Source organism: Pipistrellus hanaki (genome assembly GCF_964339955.1).
Source record: "Pipistrellus hanaki genome assembly, chromosome: 2".
NCBI classification, from domain to species: Eukaryota; Metazoa; Chordata; class Mammalia; order Chiroptera; family Vespertilionidae; genus Pipistrellus; species Pipistrellus hanaki.
In genome coordinates, this window is record NC_140504.1 from 147,874,444 (window position 1) to 147,894,158 (window position 19,715).

At 37.3% G+C, this 19,715-nt stretch overlaps 1 protein-coding gene across 3 annotated transcripts in view; it reads right to left on the minus strand.

Moving 5' to 3' along the window:
* The window catches only part of ST6GALNAC3 (ST6 N-acetylgalactosaminide alpha-2,6-sialyltransferase 3), a 571,191-nt gene that overhangs the window by 244,728 nt on the left and 306,748 nt on the right, over nt 1-19,715 (minus strand). For all 3 annotated transcript variants that reach the window (XM_084872192.1, XM_084872190.1, XM_084872191.1), the window contains exon 3: nt 13,108-13,517. In XM_084872192.1, the coding sequence (XP_084728318.1) occupies nt 13,108-13,517 (410 nt within the window). The remainder of the gene's footprint in view (nt 1-13,107; nt 13,518-19,715) is intronic.

The following is a 19,715-nucleotide window of genomic DNA, read 5'->3' on the forward strand; positions in this document are numbered from 1 at the left end:
AGGAATTGCCTACTCTCATCATCCTTTTCACTGTAATTTACATGACTTGACGGAATTAGACGGTGATTTTCATTGGGGTGATCTGCAAAATCATAAAATGATGTGTATTTTGGGAATGCCTAATTAACTCTCGTTAGTTCTGCTGAGGTTTTTGCTACTAACATAAGCAATGCAAATATCACGGAGGTGTTCACAATCTAGTTTTAATATCCACAAAGTTGTTCTCAAAGGACTTGAAAGAAAAACTTCTTTAGAAATCAGGCAACAATGAGAATTCAAATCAAATGGATAGCCTGTGGATTAAAATGAGAAATACACTGATTTGCAAAAACTTGTCCTGAAGCAAATAGCAAGAAGTGCTTTTATAACTGAAGCCAATATTAATCATCAAAACAGCAGAATTATAGACATACATACACAAAGTCCATCCCTATTCTCAGTTTTTATCACAAACATTAACTAATATTGATCAAGCTGTTTGTCACAAAAGTTTGCTTCAACATATAATCAACATCTGAAGGGAGAACCATGTTTCCCAGACAATTGCCAGCACCTTGTGTCATTCCGACTTGTAAATAATGGGCTGCTCCTATTGAGTACCATCTGCTTAATATACAAAAATCATCCTCTTGATTAGGAAGTTCTTCTTATTTAATATTTATTAAACACCCACAATGTGCTTGGCAGCAAAAACACCAGAAACAGGCTTTCTGCCCACCAAAAATCCACCTGCTATGGAAAATATGATGAACCAGTTATGCAGTCATTTCTGTTTTTAGCATATTTTATGTAACTCTTTCTAGGTGGCAGGGTTGCCAATGGTTCACTCTTTGGAAGGGTCATCTCTCTTAATTAAGGTGGAATGATGAGCGATCAGATGAGTTATGAGTGAAGTAAAGATAAAGAGGAGACAAAGGGCAAATTAATTATGATCTCCATGAACCATAAGGGAAACTTGTTTCATTGATGGAAGAATATTTAATGCACATGTAAGTAAACCCAGCTGTACTCCTTAGGACTCATAACATATTAGAAATATCGAATATATAGTAGAAAAGTGTCCTTGAAAAAGCAACCATTTTTTTTTGTTTTGCTTTTATCTTCAAAGCCTCTGTGCCTTCACAATGATACATATAACTATGCTGTGGGATACTCATTTTATCACAAGGATACTAATATCTTAAGTAATAAAGATTTAATGGTCAAAGATATGCTATCAACTGGGAGAATTAAGGCAGATTGACAACCTATCCCAAAAGGCTATCTTTTCCCTACACTCCAATCAACAGAAATTAAGAATATTTGACATGTTTAATATTTCATCTATATCAGTATAGGGCATTTTGGGGAGAATAGCTACCTATTCACATCAAGAGACTATTAAATATATCCCTGTAATAGTGCCTTCGCATGACTTATCTAGCACTAACTTTAATTATCCTTTTAGTAAAAATTATAAATTTTAAAAAATGTGGTTTTGCTCTAAGACTTGAATATATCAAACATGTTCCTCTTTCTAAGATCCTGAATTCTAACTACCTCACATGTGAAAACTTTCACCATGACGTTACCAGTGTCTCACTGTTTCAAGTTTTGTTTTGTTTTTGATTTTATAATTTGAGTAAAATGCTCATTCTTCTTTCTTCATAGGGAAAATGTATAATTAATGACAAAGAATGTGATGACTTTGATCATCACGTTACTTTTTGAATCAGAGTTTTATGGCTTTTCACAAATCTGTAATACCAATTGTCCCAGTTACCCACTTGGAACAGGGTGAGACAGAGAATAAGATATTATCTAGTATCTTAATTTTATGTATATACTTCCAAGATAACCACCTCACCCAGATAACTCAGGCAAAAGGGAAATCACATATTAGTGGAGGTAAAGCTGCGAGGAAGGCAATTTTCAAACAGAGCCAATATGAACTTCCAATGAATATAATTTGAAAGAAATACATGACAGAGGGATAATGACTACTTCATATATTGTCAGGGTAATAAATACCTAATGACAAAATTATAAAGCAAATAGTAGATTGAACATACACCCAAATGTTGATTCTTGATTCAACATAGGAGAACAGAATGATTTGTCTCTCTGTCTAGAATGATAAAGCATCACTTCCTCATAAGCTAATGAGCAACACCATCTGGCACAACCATCAAGCAGCAAGATCTTAAGAGAGTGAAGAATAAAATGACAGAGCTGCTGCAGAATTTTTGTAGGAGGTTAAAAAATTGCTCACCATTAAAAAATAATCATGATAAAAATAACTTTAGATGTTCACATAACACTACAGCAATAGTATAAAGATGATAGCACCAAATGTTTTCAAAATAATTCAATATGGTTCCTGATATCTTCAAGTCTTCCTCTATTGCAGCGGTTCTCCAAGTGTGGTCTCAGGACCAGAGGAAACAGCATTACCTGAGAATTTGTTAGAAATGCACAGTCTGAGGCTTTGCCCTAAACCAGCTCAGAAACTCTCAGCATGGACCCAGCAATTTACTGTTTAATCAGCCCTCCAGGTGATTCTGATATAGACTCATATTTGGAAACTATTGTTCTAGCAAACCAAATAAGAGTCAGAGAGTTTTGCTGTTTCTGCTGGATACCAAAAAAAGTAGCAAATATGGTCGATTCTTTTAAAAACAACTGGTCCATGTGCTAAACAATAAAAATCAGTCAGACTAGTTTGTTGAATGATATGATGATCTCTTCGAATATCAGAGAGCTGTCATCCTAGTATTTATTTATTTATTTTTGTAGAACAACAGCAGAACAAATTGCTTAAAACAGCTACCTTAATTATGTGGTTTCTGAACATATGTATTCTCTTCTTCAACTATTTGGTGGCCCCAATGAGACAATATTGCAAATTTGCCTGAATCATTTTTTTCATTGTTTTCCCATCTCCTGGTCATTCATTCAGCAAATATTAAATATATTAAATATACTACATGCCAAACAATACATACGTATCAGGACAAAAACAGACAATGAACCCTCCCCTTAAGGAACTCATATCCTAGTGGGGAGATAAATAACAAACAATAAATGATATAATTCATAATTATATTAGAGAATGTTAGAAAGTAAGCAATGCTATGGAAGAAAATAAGAATAGTAGGACAAGGTAAAGAGAATTGGAAATCCTGGTTATGGAAAGTGGGGTGTCAATGGTAAGTAGTATTATGGTAAATGCAGTGTGTGGGTGACAAATGAAAAAAGGTTTGAAGGAGATGATGGAGTGGATCATGGGAAAGGAAGGTGATCTAGCAGACATCTGAAGTAAAGGCCTGAAGGAGGGTGCCTATCTAGTGTGTTCGATATTCAACTAGAAAGTCTGTGTGCTTGGAGCAGAGTGAGCATGAGGGGAATTTAATAAATAAAAGTTTGAGAGGAAACAAAAGGGTCAGATCACCGTGGAAGTCATTGTAAGTCATTGTAAAAACGTGTACTTTTACTCTAAGGGAAATGGGGGTCTATCCCCGGGTTTTGAGTAAAAGAGTGACATGATCTGAGTTATGTCAAAACATTTTCATCTAAGTCTATGTACAAATTCTTCAACTATTTATGTGGTGGGCTGGAAGACACTGCTATCATTCTTTTCTTTTCTTTATGTTCTGCATGAAATTATTTAAAAGTATGGCAAGTTACTTTCTTTGTTAACAAAGAAGAAACTGTTTTCTTGGAGACAATTAGAAGATAGAGTTGGAAAATATTCCATTCTCCCTTACCTGAGTCTTTTGTTTTTTGCCTTCCATGTGGTTTTTTGCTGCTTCCTGAGACCCAAGATATAACCTTGGGTTTGGGTGCTCAGATTTGTTTTTTCACCAGGCAACTGACAGCTCACAGAATTGTGAGTGAAGTCTTGGAACCTGATTCACCACTGAAGTGAAACTAAAATGGAAACCTATATTTGAGGAATGACTCTGTCAGTGGCTTATTAAAAACCCAATGCCCAGTTCACAAAATCCCTACAGAAGGTAATAGATTTGCCAACCTTTTGGTAAGACAGAGCAAGGGGTAGTCTCTCTGAGTAGAACTGTGGAAACTTTTCTATCGAAATCCAATCCTAGAACTTGCGTTGTTTGGTATTACTGTGACCCCTAATACTGAAGAAAACTGTTTTGAAATTCATAAGTGGCAATGGGACTTGTAGACTTAATAAAAAAAAATCAGGTATTTCCTCCCCTCTTTTACTCAAATGTAACTGAATACCTGTTAGCGTCAAATACTATATTAGGTTCTAGGGAATATATATATCCATATGTCATTACTCTCCGCTATGCATTATTGCCATTTATGTCTAATTGCTCCAGGTATGTAAAGTTCTAATTGGAGATATAGCAAAAGGCTTCATGGAAGAGGTTAACTTCTGACTTGGTCATAAAAGATGCATTTGTGTTCATAGTGATGGAAAGCAGTGCGATTTATGCAGAGGGAGCAATCTCTGTAAAGGCACAGAGGCAAGGCTGCGTTAGTATTTACCAGGTAAGAGGCAAAGACAGCCTAAGCTGGAGCAGCGGCAGTGGTATGAAAGAAATAAGAAAGAAAATGAGTTATTGCTGAGGTCATTTCAAGAAAACCTGAAATATCTGTCTGCCATGTAGCGTAAAGAAGTAGGGTGTGAACAACACATTTGCCTGGTACTTTGTTGGCAAACCACCACTATGTTAAGTCTGAGAATAAAATGAATGTGGGCACAGTCCCCGTCCTTAAGAAGTGTACTGTCCACTAAGCAAAATGGACAAATAAACACAATAAGGTCAGTTAAACTCTTAAGGATTTCTGGGCCCCGTGCTTAAATGGCCAGGAACAGGGCATGGTTACAAAATTAGGATCCAACTACAAGTAGGTTACCAATGCTATTTGGGAAATAACTATTCTTTACTTATGTATTTATCTGGTTTAAGGAACAGTGAACTGTTGTCACTTCATTCAAAGCAATCTATAACAGCGCAATTCAAAGTGTCATCTGCAAATTAGGAGCACTTGTCTGTCCTGGGAACTTGTGCAAAATGCAAATTCTCAGGCTCCACCCTAAATGGCCTGGATCAGTTAGGTGACTGTATGCACATTCAAGTGGGAAAAGCACAGCAGTATAAAACAAAAGGCATAGTATAGGACAAAACGTCTCAAAACAACCAACTCTCTCAAGAGTTAAGGCATACAAGAATCATGGAACAAAAGAAAGATATTGCCCCTGGCTCATATTTTTCAGGGCAGATGTATAACTATTCTTAATTTTCTTAATTTTGAAGAGAGACAAAAATGGTCAATTTAAAGAAATCAAAGGAGAGGAAAAGTCCAAATTATAGAGAAAAATATATCAAATGAAGAATTTAATCACATGACTTCCAACAAAGAGAAAAAGAAAAAAACCTTCAAAGCCTTCCTAAATTTTAAAAGTGAGAACATATTCCATGGAGGCTTCTAATTCCAGGCCTACTTGTCTTTGAGGTTCACATTGTTGTTAGTGTTCAAAAGCCTTCACATTGAGGGAATTTTCAGAGCAAGGGTCTCTTGGGACTTTCTTTCCATAGGGTATAATCTGGCTGTGGATCTAACTATTCTGCCAAGCCACATTCTCAGGTGCTGGAGAACATTATTTCCCTACGCAGATGAGGTGTTCAAGTCCTGATTTCTACAACCAGAATCGTGGTCTTCCTTGGTAAAAAAAAAAAAAAAAAAGGCTACTGGATCTTAGTGGTTTCTCTTGTCTTAATCATTAACGATGCTGCCTTGATAAATACACCATAGCATAGTTTCACCCTGTATATTTGCATGTCCATGTGTGTATGTCAATGTATGGTCATGTATGGGTTTTTAAACACATGATAGGTTAGTTCTGATAGCTTACTAAAGTGCAAATGTCCTTGCCATCTCCCATTATTAAAATAGATTATTTTCCTCTTTCTTATTGAATTATTAATTTCTAGCATGTGTATTATAGAGGAGGCCTACTATAGGTCACGGGATGCCATCATGAATAATGGGAAAAAGGAAGTCCCCTGTTTCCCAACGATGGTTAGTGTGCCAGCACAGGCCTGGGTAACTCAATACATTTTGACTCAGGGCTCCTCTGGGTCTGCCTGTGACTGCTACGTGAACTTAATGTTCCTGCCAAATACATCAGCTGGGTGGGAACATTAATTCATTTTAACAGAGAAGTATGTCAATGTTGCTCTCAAAAAAGTGCTGAGCTGCTATATTGGAAAAAAACTGCATTCTAAGAGAAAGAAAAAAAAAAGGGGGGGGGGTGGAGAATGCTGTTTTTAATAGTGTCCAATCTATCAATCCAAGAAATGTTGTATTTTGCCCATTTTCTCTTGGTCCAGGTTTTCCTGGGGTTAGCACCGATTTATTCTGCATCACAAATAATGAGACATTTTGTTTTCAGAGTCCAGGCAGAGTAATAGTGTATCTTTGGGTGAACTGGGCGGGTTTCTGCGCCTGGTGGCTGACCTGGGCTGGCACCACTTTTTGTTCTTGTTTTTGCCTCCCCACCCTGGCTGCACTGCCTTTGTTGAAGGGACTCAGAGAGTTCCCAAGTTCTCAGGGGAGAGGCTGGAAACCTCTCCCCACTCTTGGAACTACTACATATGTGCAGACCTAAGGGATGTGAGCCCATTTGATCCCTAAAGTCAATCACACAGTGGCACAAGAAACTTTCCCAATGGCCTCACTGTGATAGCAAAACCTGGGCCGCACTAAACCCATGCCAGATGACAAAGCTGTCTCCAGCAGAAACACGGAGAAATGACACAACACTGATTTCTTTTTCCCTCCTTCAGACTGAGTGGGAATGGATGGAGCATGCAGCCAAAGATTAGCCATCTCAGTATTTACCCATCACTTTCCCAGTTTGACAGTGTTTTCTCAGACTGACTTTTGTGTATCCTTTTTCCTAAATAATCCTTAAAAGTAACTCTCTCCCTTCTCATTCTCAGCACCCGAGGCAGTAACATCTTGAAACACTGATGTATCTGCTGCCCGCTTTCATCCATTTCACCCATCCCTACAGGCAGAGCCACATAGGTCCCAGCTCAGAGGCCTTGATCAGCCCTGCGTTAGCTTTGCACTTTTAATGGGAATAGTAGCTTTCTCAATTACTACTTAATGAAATAATGGGTATGCATTTGCCAATGTATTTCTAAAGTGGGATGCAAGCTACAACTGCCCACCTGCCCACAGGTAAGCAGAATTTCTCACACAGACTCTCTGTTGCTTCTCCAGAAGAGTTAACATTGCACCTATACATGGCCAGGCACATAATCATATTCTTCAAATGTTGAGGGTGGCACCATGTAACACTGTCAGCCCTACGGCACTTCTAGGGTATTTCAGTCTTAAGATGTACATATTAATGCAAATATGTAAAAATCAGCAGGCTAATATTATTTATGTACACCAATCAGTCAAAGGGGGGTGGGGTGGGGAAGATCCTTTTTGGTCAATATTATTTTAAACATGAGCCTTTTAATTCCAAGGGTTTCTGGATTGTTGAAGGCTGTTGTTTCCCAGAAAAAGATTTGGTAAGTGAAAATATAAACGTGACCACCACTGTCCAAAGGACCTGGAATCCCAATGGAAATTAGGCCCCAGGAGAGGAAGACAGAAAAGGCAAACAACTTTCTCTTTCCATCAAGGTCACCCTTTCTAATTAACAAGTCAGATAATTTTAGTAAGTAACTGATAAGAAAGCAAATTAAACTTCATTTGGTTTTCCAGTATACTTAAGAATTGGTCTGAACTCACTCTAAGAAATTTAATAATAGCTCTGGCTGGTGTTGCTCAGTTGGTTGAACATCAGCCAGTGTACCAAAAAGGTGCTGGTTAGATTCCAGTCAGGGCACATGCCTAGGCTGTGGGCTTGATCCCCAGCAGGTACCTGCAGGAGGCAGCCAATCAATGATTCAATGATTCTCTCTCATCACTGATGTGTCTCTCTCTCCCTCCCCCCTTTTCTCTCTGAAATCAATAAAAATATATTTCAAAAACAAGAAATTTAATGGTATACATATTTATTCTATTACTTCATGTTTTCTCAATGAGGAATCCCTTAAAACAAAAATAAAAATGACACCCCCCATAAATGAGGGAGGGGCTTATTTTTTTAGGAAAGATTTGACAATTTGAAGAAGCTAGCTTAGAGGCAATTTTGTCTTTGAGAAACTCCATTTAATCATTTACCTATCATGAATCACTTTAACTGGTAAGGACACAATTTTTAAAAATTCTATAAATTATGCATTATAATGGTGACATAATCTCTTCATTAAAAACTTGATGAGAAAATGAGCACTTGCTGGGAAGTTCCAAAAAGCTCAGGCAAATCAAAATAGCTTTGCAACTATTTTTTTAATTTAATGTTAAATGAAGAGGACATCCCTATTTCCTGACTTCCTCATGCCTGCAATGATGCATACCAGTTACTCTTAGGTACTTAGGAGAAAAACATTTATAATTTTTGTTAGGACATAACCAACACACAGCGTGTGAGCATGAACCTACATGAATGCCTGCCATTAAAATTCCTTCTTTGATGCAAAATAATCTAAAAGTGCTTATTGTAATAATATTGCTGGTTGTGCTGTTATTCTTACTCTAAGGTTGTTGTAGGTGTTAAACAGATGAGCGTTGCCAAAACCGGTTTAGCTCAGTGGATAGAGCAGCGTTTTTCAACCGCTGTTCCGCGGCACATTAGTGTGCCGCAAGATGTTGCCTGGTGCAGACAAGACAAGAATTTTATAATTTTTCACTATTTTGTTTACTTAATATTTCATAATAAAGTAATTATAAAATACTTTCTTTGTGTTTATTTGATTCCTATTCAAGAGAATTACTTTATATATAGTCAATATAGGCACAGAGTTAAATTTTTTAACATTTTCTAATGGTGGTGTGCCTCGTGATTTTTTTCATGAAACAAGTGTGCCTTTGCCCAAAAAAGGTTGAAAAACACTGGGATAGAGTGTCAACCTGTAGACTGAAAGGCTCCAGGTTCGATTCTGGTCAAGGGCATGTACCTTGGTTGTGGGCACATCCCCGGTAGGGGGTGTGCAGGAGGCAGCTGGTTGATGTTTCTCTCTCACAGATGTTTCTAGCTCTCTAATCCCTCTCCCTTCCTCTCTGTAAAATATCAATTATATATATATATATATATATATATATATATATATATATATATATATATGGCAGATGAGCATTTACAGTGGTATCTCTAAGACCTATGATTGTCAACATTGCAGAAAAAAATAAACAGATCTAAGATTCATGAGATAAAATAAAAGCATGGTAGCTCTGAATTTGAATAGAAAGTTCCAGTTTGAACTCATAATGATTTTGCCTTTAAACAATGTATACAACATATGTTGTTTACATATTAGCTCTGTCCAATGAAAAAAAACAAGAAACAAAGAGCAACCCAGTGCCTAGCATCTGTAGCACCTTATTGTGCTCTCTTAAATACTAAAATGAGAAATATCTGAATCCAGGTTTTCATCAGGATATGCACAGGAAGAATGTGAAGCATAATACCAGGAAGCAAAGAAGCCATCCAGACCACTAAAGGCATGTAAAAATGACTCAAAAGCCAATTTGAAGATATTCCCACAAACAAAATAGGATAATCTGAACATAAGGATATAACTTTAATGAACTGAAATATTTCGGGTATATAGGTATATAAGTCAATATGTAAATTTACTGGTCATTTTTGAATGATGTTAGGGAAGCAATATCTTAAAAGTGATAAAGAAAAGGGACTGGTACTCTCTTTCATGGTAACCAAATGGCTAATGAAAGCAAGTTTCTCTTTATAAAACATATCATCAAATAAAGGAAAAAGAAATTACCAAATAGCACTATCTTGCAACCTCCAATGAATTATTGGACCTAGACAATGATTATTAAAAACAACTAACATAAAAAGAGAAAACTGGACATATTCCTCCTGATAGAAGTGTCACCCAATGGTGCAATGGTCTTGGAAAACAAACTTGAACCTAATAAAGCTTCAGAATAGAAATATCAACAAAAAGGAAATATCCTAGGTACAATCAGCAAAATCTAGATTGAGGAAAGCTCTGCAGAACAATTGAGCTTTTGTGTGTGTTTTGTTTGTTTGTTTGTTTGTTTGTTTGTTTATTTATTTGTTTTAATAACAGAGCAAGAGAGAGAGTTAGAAATTCTAGATTAAGAGAAATATAGGTGACATAATTAATTGCAATGTACAGACCTTATGCACTCCTGATTTGAACAACGCATGGACTTCAATGTTAATTTTGATTCAAATGAACTATTCAAATTAAATATTAATGAGATTATTGGAGAAGTTTGAAAACAGACTAAATATATAACATTATTAAGGAAGTGTGGTTGATTCTTATGTAGTACAATGGCATTGTGTTTATTTTTAAGAACCTTAATCTTTTAGATTCTTAAAATGTCAAGTGAGTATTTTTAACCTTTTAATGAAGGAAAATGTCATACTTACGGAGACACTAATGGTGTAATGAACCTCTGTATACCCACTGCTCAGATTGAATAACTATTAATCCATGGCCAACCTTGTTTCATCTCTACCAGTACTCACTTTTCCACTCTTCACTGGTTATTTTGAAGCAAACATCAGACATCATATTATTTCACTTATAAAATTTCATCATAGGTGATACATTGGTGATAAGTATGACATTTTCTTTCATTAAAAGGTTAAAAATACTCATTTGACATTTGGCAATGAGCATCAGATTGCTATGGTAAATCCTTAGACAATAAAATCCAAACAATTAAAGTTACGACATAGATTTAAATCAGAGTAGAGATAGCAGCTTTTGAGGTCATTTTGGTCAATTCTTGTCAACCAGATTTTATCTAGGTAATGTATTCTCATTTCTAAACCACTAGCATAGTTGCCTTCTTTGGTCTGGTTGTAGTATTTGGTGAAGCAACAAGACAGGATTAGACTTGGTGAAAAAAAACAGCAAGAAAGCATCAAAAATTATTTTGGTTACTACCCCTACAATTATTTTGATAACTCTACCAACTGAATGATACCTGCAAATTAATTTTACCAGGTGAGTTTTTCCCACTATACAAACAGTTCCTCTCATCACAGGCAGTAGGGAAATGCATCCCCCAAAGCTATACTCTCCCAGTTCTCATTATACAATCCACACATTTGTGGCAGTGCTGTCTCTTGGAAAGCTCACAGCAAAAGGCAATGTGATATAAACACATGGAAACATATGGCATACTAAATTTTTCCCTGAAATTCCAAAATGTTTCGAGGGCTTATAGATATAACTGGGGGATACCCAAAATGCTAACTGTGACTAATCAATAACCAAAGACCTCTAATTAATTGCATTGCTCTGAGGTAGTGAGAGATCAAACATTTCCAAAGCCCCTTGAGAATGGTCACATTTATGTGAAATGGTCCTACATGTGAGATTACTTACTCTTCTTATCTCTACTGCCTGTCTCCTTCAATAGCTTATGCTACAGTGATTCAAATCTAACCATTGGGATTCTGCTTGGTATGTCTAACAGTATAAGGGGACAGAATAATGGCTATTTTTGTCTTGCATTTCATTAGAAGCTGTTCATTTTTGGCCCTCAGAAGTAGAAAACACTAAATAGGAGATAAGATCCTATATAATAAAAGGCCAACATGCAAATTGACTGAACCACGGAATGACCGGTAGCTATGACACACAATGACAGCCAGGGGGAAGATGCTTAATACAGGAGCTGCCCCTCTGATGTCTCCCAAAGGGGGAGCGCTGCTCAGGCAGAAGCCAGGCTCATGGCTGATGAGCACAGTGACAGTGGCGGGAGCCTCTCCCTCCTCCTCTGCAGAGCTAAGGATGCCCCACTATTGGCTTAAGCATGCTGTCAGACAGACTTCCTCCCAAGGGCTCCCAGGCTGCAAAAGGGTACAGGCTGGGCTGAGGGACCCCTTGAGTACACGCATTTCATGCACTGGGCCTCTGGTTTTAAAATAATTATCAACATTGAAATTATACCCATAGACATCAGAAACTTCTCCCCTACAAGAATATACCCCAATATAAGGTTATTGAAGAGTAAAAGGTACACATTTTGAGGAATCAGAATGTTAATATTGGAATTAGAGCCAATGGTCAATTTATCCATGGTACTGCATGAATAAGCAAAATTCATGATAATTTAAAACCTTAGCAATTACTTTCAGAATTTTCTTTCAGCAGTTCTTTACTAGAACTGCATATATAAACTAAGAGCTATTGATTTAGAATTCCACTTCTATATACTTGTTACTTTTCTAAAGAGAGGGGGGGGAAAGGCAGGCAATAGAGTTATGTGGGAAATGAGGGGGATGAAGAGAAACAGAGGGAGGAAACAGAAGAGGTAAGGGGTAGGGAAAAAATGAGGCGGGCAGGCCTCAAAAAAAAAAAAAAGGAAGTGGAAGGCTGGTTTATAGAATGCTGCAGAGAAATGGATGCAATGAAAGTTGCAAGTAGATTTTTAAATAACTGAGTGAGTAGTATCTATACCCTATGTCTCTTCAAGAATCCACCGTTAATGATTTTAAGTAATGCATAATTTCAATCTGACATTCTGCTTAACATGTTAGATACCACGTGATGGTGTTCACAATCACAGGGTCTATTTGCATGCAAGAAGCTATGCAACCTTATTAGAGAATCAATAGCCTGTTTGTTTTGTGGTCTCAGGTAAATTTTTGCCATTGCTTGCAAAGGAGTTTAGATTCTAAAGTTCCTTAACATTTCTGTTTTGAAATGTTAAGGAACTTTTGGCTAAAATCCAATTTAATCAATAGCAAATTGAGCTAAATAAGAACAAATCGAAAGATATCCTGGGAAAGCATCCAGCATTTTTTGGAGCCTCAAGCCAATCAAATTGGAGAGAACAGAAGGTAGTGTAGGTGGAATTAATGGGACCGAGTTGCTGGCTCATCAAGTAATCATAATAGTCAAAAGCACATAACAGTCAGTTTGACAAATCTCTCCATTCATTTGGTAGCTGACAAAGGACTTAGCAAAGATTCAACACAAAGGACAATAGGCTGCTTCTCAGAGGACTCACCTGTCTTTCCCAGTTTCCTTCTTAAAAACTCCATCACAGTAACTCATGCGCTTCTCTGTGGTGACATAAATTTGGGCACTTGGATAGATGTCAACAGTTTTTTTCAACATGTTGTAAACGATGCCATTGCCATCTTTCCTCATGTTGCGGAAAGGGCCCCAAATCACATAAATAGTGGTATTTGCCTCCTTGAAAAAATAATCAGGGTTTTTTAGCAAAAGAGGAACGCTGGTATGGGACACAACTCGAATCATTGTCATGCGGCCAACGTCTTCTTCATAACCCTTGGTGGGGGCATTGTTCATTCTCCAAATGCAGGAGGCCTGATCTATCTCATTTCCCACCTTCTGGCCGACCATCTGACCTGAGTTGGACACGATGGCACAAAGGTCGCAGTCCAGCTGCAAAGGCTGAAAAACAGAAGGAGAAACAAGACGAGGGAAGAAACATAAATTAGTAAGGCCCACCTATCCAACAAGTTTCTCTGGGAAAAAAGAAAATTCAGATATTATGTATACCTGCAGAATGTAGGAATATCTCTGAAATATACATACCAGTCCTATGCTGACTGCTACAGGTTATCAAACCAGAGCCATCCTTTCATTTATAAGGGAATACAAATTGTTAAGTAATAATTTTAATTTCTAGCCCCTTGTATTGTTTTAAAATTAATAGACAAATTATCATGTGTTTTTCACTCTAAATGGTGACTTTTCATTCAAAACTGTTAGTTTCAAATGAAATGAGGAAATATAAAAAAGATCTGATCTCTTTAATAAGGATGATGGCTAAAAATAAGGCAAAAGGGAGCTATCCAGGCATCAATTCTATACTTATATGCATGAATGGTTATGTAGAAATTGATGAAAATATAAAAAATTCAGCAAATGACAAGGTTCTCAAAAAGATTTTCAGAAAACTGCGTAAGCAAGTCTCAGGCCAGCAAAAAAATATCACAGAGATCCTTTAAATCTTCCTTTGTATCCCTGTGTTGGCTGGCTTTTGGGTTTACCTTTATTGGATGGGTAAGGAAAGGCTTCTTTTATGAACTCAGAGACAGCATGTCCAGAGACAGTCTCTATGGCTACTTTATCCACTACCCTCCTTTTCCTAACCAATGAGGTAATAGAGACTCATAGAGGTTAAGCACCAGGTTTTAGGACTTGAAATATGCTAGATAGAGATAAGTGCTAAGTAGAGAAAATTATAACAAAGACATGGGTTAGTGTGTGTGTGTGTGTGTGTGTGTGTGTGTGTGTGTGTTGGTAGAGTGATCAGTAAAGGCCTTAGGAGAAAAATGGTGTGTGAAGAATGATCTGAATGAAGAGGACTGGCTATGGTGATATATTTTGGGGGGTGGGGAGGAGAAAAAAATACGTTTCCTAATTATTATGATAATATGGGATTGCTATGAAAACGCTGAGAAATAAAAAATAAAAGATTTGAAAAAAGGATGAAAGATCTTCATATTTCTTCAATTCAACAATTGCTACAATGTTTTATTGTATTTTTCTCCTTCTAGATACATTATCGGGTCTAGTAATACTTAATGTCGTTTTTTAACATTCGTTTAAAATCTTGCTTGGCGTTGACTTGTATTGACATAACCTTCAAACACGTGGTATCTACAGAACGTGTGAAGTGCAATTAACAAGTTTTGCTTGAAAAAGTTTGTGTTTGGTTTGGTTTTTGTTGCAGAACTAGGGCTAAGAAGATGGCGGATGAAGAGCATATTCGGCACTGCATGCTTTACGAGTTCCAATTAGGAAGAAAAGCAAGTGAGGCTGCAAAAAACATCTGTAGTGCTCTTGGTCAAGATGCAGTTAGCGCCAGAAAATGCCAGCATTGGTTTGAGAAATTTCGCGAGGGAAATTTTTCGTTAGATGACAAGAGTGGTCGAGGCCGTGTGTCCAATTTTGATCAAGAAGCTCTTCAAGCTCTTTTGGTGCAAAATCCTCAAATTACCCAACAAGAGCTTGCGACAACTTTAAATTGTTCACAAAAAACAATTTCCAATCAATTGCGTGCACTTGGCAAAGTCCAAAAGTTTGGAAAATGGGTTCCTCATGAGTTGACCGACAACAACCGTAATCAAAGAGTCACAATTTGCAGTTCGCTCCTCTCTTGTCAAAACCGTTTGCCATTTTTAGAGCAAATTGTTACCAGAGATGAAGAATGGGTGCTGTATGTTAATTTGAAAAGGCGGCCTCAATGGTTGGACAAAAATGAGGCTCCGCAGCCCATGGCAAAACCTGACTTGCATGCGAAAAAAGTGATGTTGTGTGTTTGGTGGAATTTTAAAGGAATTCTTCATTATGAACTTTTACCATCTAACCAAACCATTACAAGTGCAGTGTATAGTGCCCAATTGGAAAGGTTAGCCCAAGCTTTAAGAGAAAAAGAACCCGCGCTGATTAATCGGAAGGGCGTAATTCTTCACCACGATAACGCACGACCGCATACTGCAAGAATCACTGCTGAAAACTGCGCCAGTTGGAATGAGAAGTTCTCCCTCAACCTGCATATTCTCCTGATATTGCCCCTTCCGATTACCATTTGTTTCGTTCTTTGCAAAACTTTCTTCTTGGAAAAAAATTTAATAATGAAGAATGCCTCAAAAATGCATTGACCGAATTTTTTGCATCAAAATCACAAGAATTTTACAACAGAGGGATTAAAATGCTTCCCGAGCGTTGGGCACAAGTAGTAGAAAACAATGACAACTATATTGTTGATTAAATTTTGTTGTATTGTTTAAATAAATTCGATTTAAAAAAGTATTAGAAAACGACATTAATTATTACTAGACCTAATATTTTAGGAAGGTTGAAAAACTCCATTCATACAATTTGGCAACCTTTGTTTTTTTATTTGATTCAAATTACTAAGCCTTTGCATGTCAATAAATAGTCCTTAGAGATATTTTTAATGCATATGCAATATTCCATTATACGGTATACCAAAATTTGCCTACTGCTGAGCATTTAGATATTATCTGATTTTTTTCCTATTATTTAAAAAAAACTTATGAACATACTTGTGCTTTGATGAACATACTTGTGCTTCCCATTGGATTTTGAATGCTAACAGTTATACATTAATTTATTTTTATTTCTTTGATTTAGTTTTCATTGTAGACCTATAAAATATGCGAGGTAGACAAAGGCATCTACCTATTTGAGAGGCCAAAATTAAGAATTTTGAAAAAACATAACTTGTAGAGCCCACAAAGGTTCATTTATGAGGTATCATAAAATTTCTAGCAAAGGGATTGTCCATCACTCCTGCTGCAGTTAGATTTCTGAACTAAGGTGTCAGTAGGTGGTCCAGGCACTAGGCTAGAATGGGTCTCCTCAAAGCAGATGAGTATAATTAATGCACTTTAAAATGAGGTTTAAAGATTGGTGTCTTAATGAAGACTTCACCAATGGCCAAATGGAGACACAACAAGGTGTCTCTTAGGATCAGGCATTGATCTAAGACTCATCATCAAGCATCTAGGAGCCTAAAATCTCTAGTGTGATAAAGAAAAACACAATATTCTTTTTGCCAAGCGGCTTGCAGTAGGGTTTGACATCCATTATACTTAGCTCAGTTCTCCAAAGTCACTCAGAGTCATGCAAATCAATGCCTGATTTAAATTGAGTGTGTCATATGGCACACTCCAACTTATCGCCAAGATGCATATGGTGCGGGGAAGTTACATTCAATTTACTGTTCCAAGAAACATTGTATAATAAAAGCATTTTGGGGAGGTATGGACTTCACAATTTAAATATATATATATATATATATATATATATATATATTATAAAGGAAAAAGGGAGATATAAAAAAATGACTTAGACATGTTCTAATCTACAAAACTCATCAATTTGCATTGGATTTCCCAGTCACAAAAGCGAATTAGCTGGTTCTGCTGTAACAAGGTTTAATTTAACTAATAAGAATCAGCATACTGGTTTCACTTGACAGTTGTAACCCCTGAAAGTGATCAATTAAGACATCACAATCTGTTTCATGACAACATATCGGGATGCTGCAGCTGTGCAGATTATGAGGTCACCAGCTGACTAACAACTTGAGGGCAAACAATGGGAACAACAGCCTCTTATTTAAGTAACAAATATGTAATTGGGCAGAGTGCTATGAATGCAATGCCTTTGGGGGTAGATGATAATTTTTAAATTGCCTTTCTTTCATCCTCATCTCTTGGCTGTATTGTCACCATGGACAGAGTCTTAGGAGACTTTCGCATATTCCTTCTGCTTGGTCACAGTCCTGCATAGCTGTCTGACTTTCTGAATGAGGTACCAGGAAACGTGTGTGCACACGGTGACTGCTCTATTTACCACTTGGCTGCAGGGACCATCCTTACAGGATGATAGAAGTCCAGGGTTAGATGAGTGAAACATTCTTCATCATAATAGAAGCTTCAGGTAACACAAAGAGCTTGCTTGCTAAGGCCCAAAGGACTCATTTATACCTTTGAAGGCATTTTCAAACTACAGTAAGCTGTGATAAAAAGAGAGAAATACCTAGTCACAAATGGATGGTTTGACCCAAGAGCTGTTCTTATCTGGTTATCCCAGCTCCTTTTATTGGCTTTATCCCTGCATCTTGTGATCCCAACTTTCTTTGTTAAAATGCACTGCTGTTTCTTGAGCTCATTTATATTATTTTATTTGGGGTACTTGTTTGAAAATTTATTGCATATGCCTCTACTTCAGTGGTTCTCAACCTTTTTAATGCCTCGACCCTTCAATACAGTTCTTCATGTTGTGGTGACCTCCAACCTTAAAATTATTTTTGTTGCTACTTCATAACTGTAATTTTGCTACTGTTATGAATCCTAATGTAAATATCTGTGTTTTCTGATGGTTTTAGGTGACCCTGCTAGCGGTTCTCTACCTGTGGGTCATGAGAACCGCTGCTGTAGAGCCTAAAACCATAGGAAAACACAGATATTGTGTGTGTGTGAGTGTGTGTGTGAGTGTGTGAGTGTGTGAGCATGTATGTGTGTTTGAGTGTGTGTGTGTGAGAGTGTGTGTGTGAGTGTGTGTGTGTATGTATTTATGTGTGTGTGAGTGTGTGTGAGTGTGTGTGTATGTGTGTGTGTATGTGTGAGTGTGTGTGTGTGTGTGTGTGAGTGTGTGTGTGGTGTGAGTATGCGTGTATGAGTGTGTGAGTGTGAGGGTGTGTGTGTGTGTGTGTGTGTGTGTGTGTGGTGAGTGTGTGTGTGTCTTAGGTGACCCTGCTAGCGGTTCTCAACCTGTGGGTCATGAGAACCGCTGCTGTAGAGCCTAAAACCATCGGAAAACAGATATTTACATTACAATTCCTAACAGTAGCAAAATTACAGTTATGAAGTAGCAACAAAAATAATTTTATGGTTGGGGGTCACCACAACATGAGGAACTGCATTAAAGGGTCGTGACATTAGAAAGGTTGAGATGCACTGCTCTACTTGCTCAGTTTATCCACAGCAATCAGTTTCTTTCTAGACTTTCTGAGACCTTTGGAAAGAATTGTCTGGTTCTACTTTATCAAGTCCTTTCTTTATTCCGAATTCTCCTTTTCTTTTTACTTGTCCCTATTTCTATGCGTGTGTTTTTGAGTTGTTGTTTTTCCCTCCACTACAAACAAACCTGACCTCTTTATCTTTTTCTCTTGTACAATCAAAATGTCATCCAGCCAAATACTTTGGTTAGGCTTGGACTGTGTCTACAAACTGAGATCCTTACAAATGTACAGCTAAGCTTGTCTAAGCAACAGTGTCTTTGTTAAAAGAAAGCCTACAAATGTCAAAAAAACAAACAAACAAAAACAACTTCCTATTATTTGAAATCTAAAATATTAATTTTTATAAAAATATCACTATATTTGACTTGGGTATTTTCTCTCTCTGCAAAAGTATACATGTAAGCTCTTGCTTACATATCTGGTTATAAACATTCAACTGGGGAATATTAAAAAATTTGATGGCATCTATTACACAACCAAGTAATTTTTTACTTGGTATCTAATGTGTGCAAAGTGAAGGGTAAAGTAATTTTAAAAATCCTAATCAGTGTGAGATTTAACCTCAGTATATGATCAACTAAGATTCAGTTCATATATTATTTCAAAGACTGAAGAGACTGCCTTGAAAATCAAGGTTTTTTAACTCTGCTAAAATGAATCTTGACATTTGCTTCCTTACAGAAAAACAGCAATTTAATTCCTATCTGTAGCACAGGTAGAGCATGATAGAGAGAGGAAGGGAAGCAACAGTGTGAGAAGGATGTATAAGTATAGGGTACTAGAGGCCCTGTGCACAAAATTCATGCACAGGGGTGGAGCGTCCCTCAGCCCAGCCTGAACCATCTCCAATCTGGAACCCCTCAAGGGATGTCTGACTGCCCATTTTGGCCCGATCCTGGTAGAATCAGACCTAAGTGGGCAGTCAGACATCTCTCTCACAAACCAGGACTGCTGGCTCCCAACTGCTTGCCTGCCTGCCTTCCTGATTGCCCTTAACTGCTTCTGCCTGCCAGCCTGATCACCTCTTAACCACTCCCCTGTCAGCCTGATTGTCTAACTGCTCCCCTAACCAGCCTCTTTGCCCC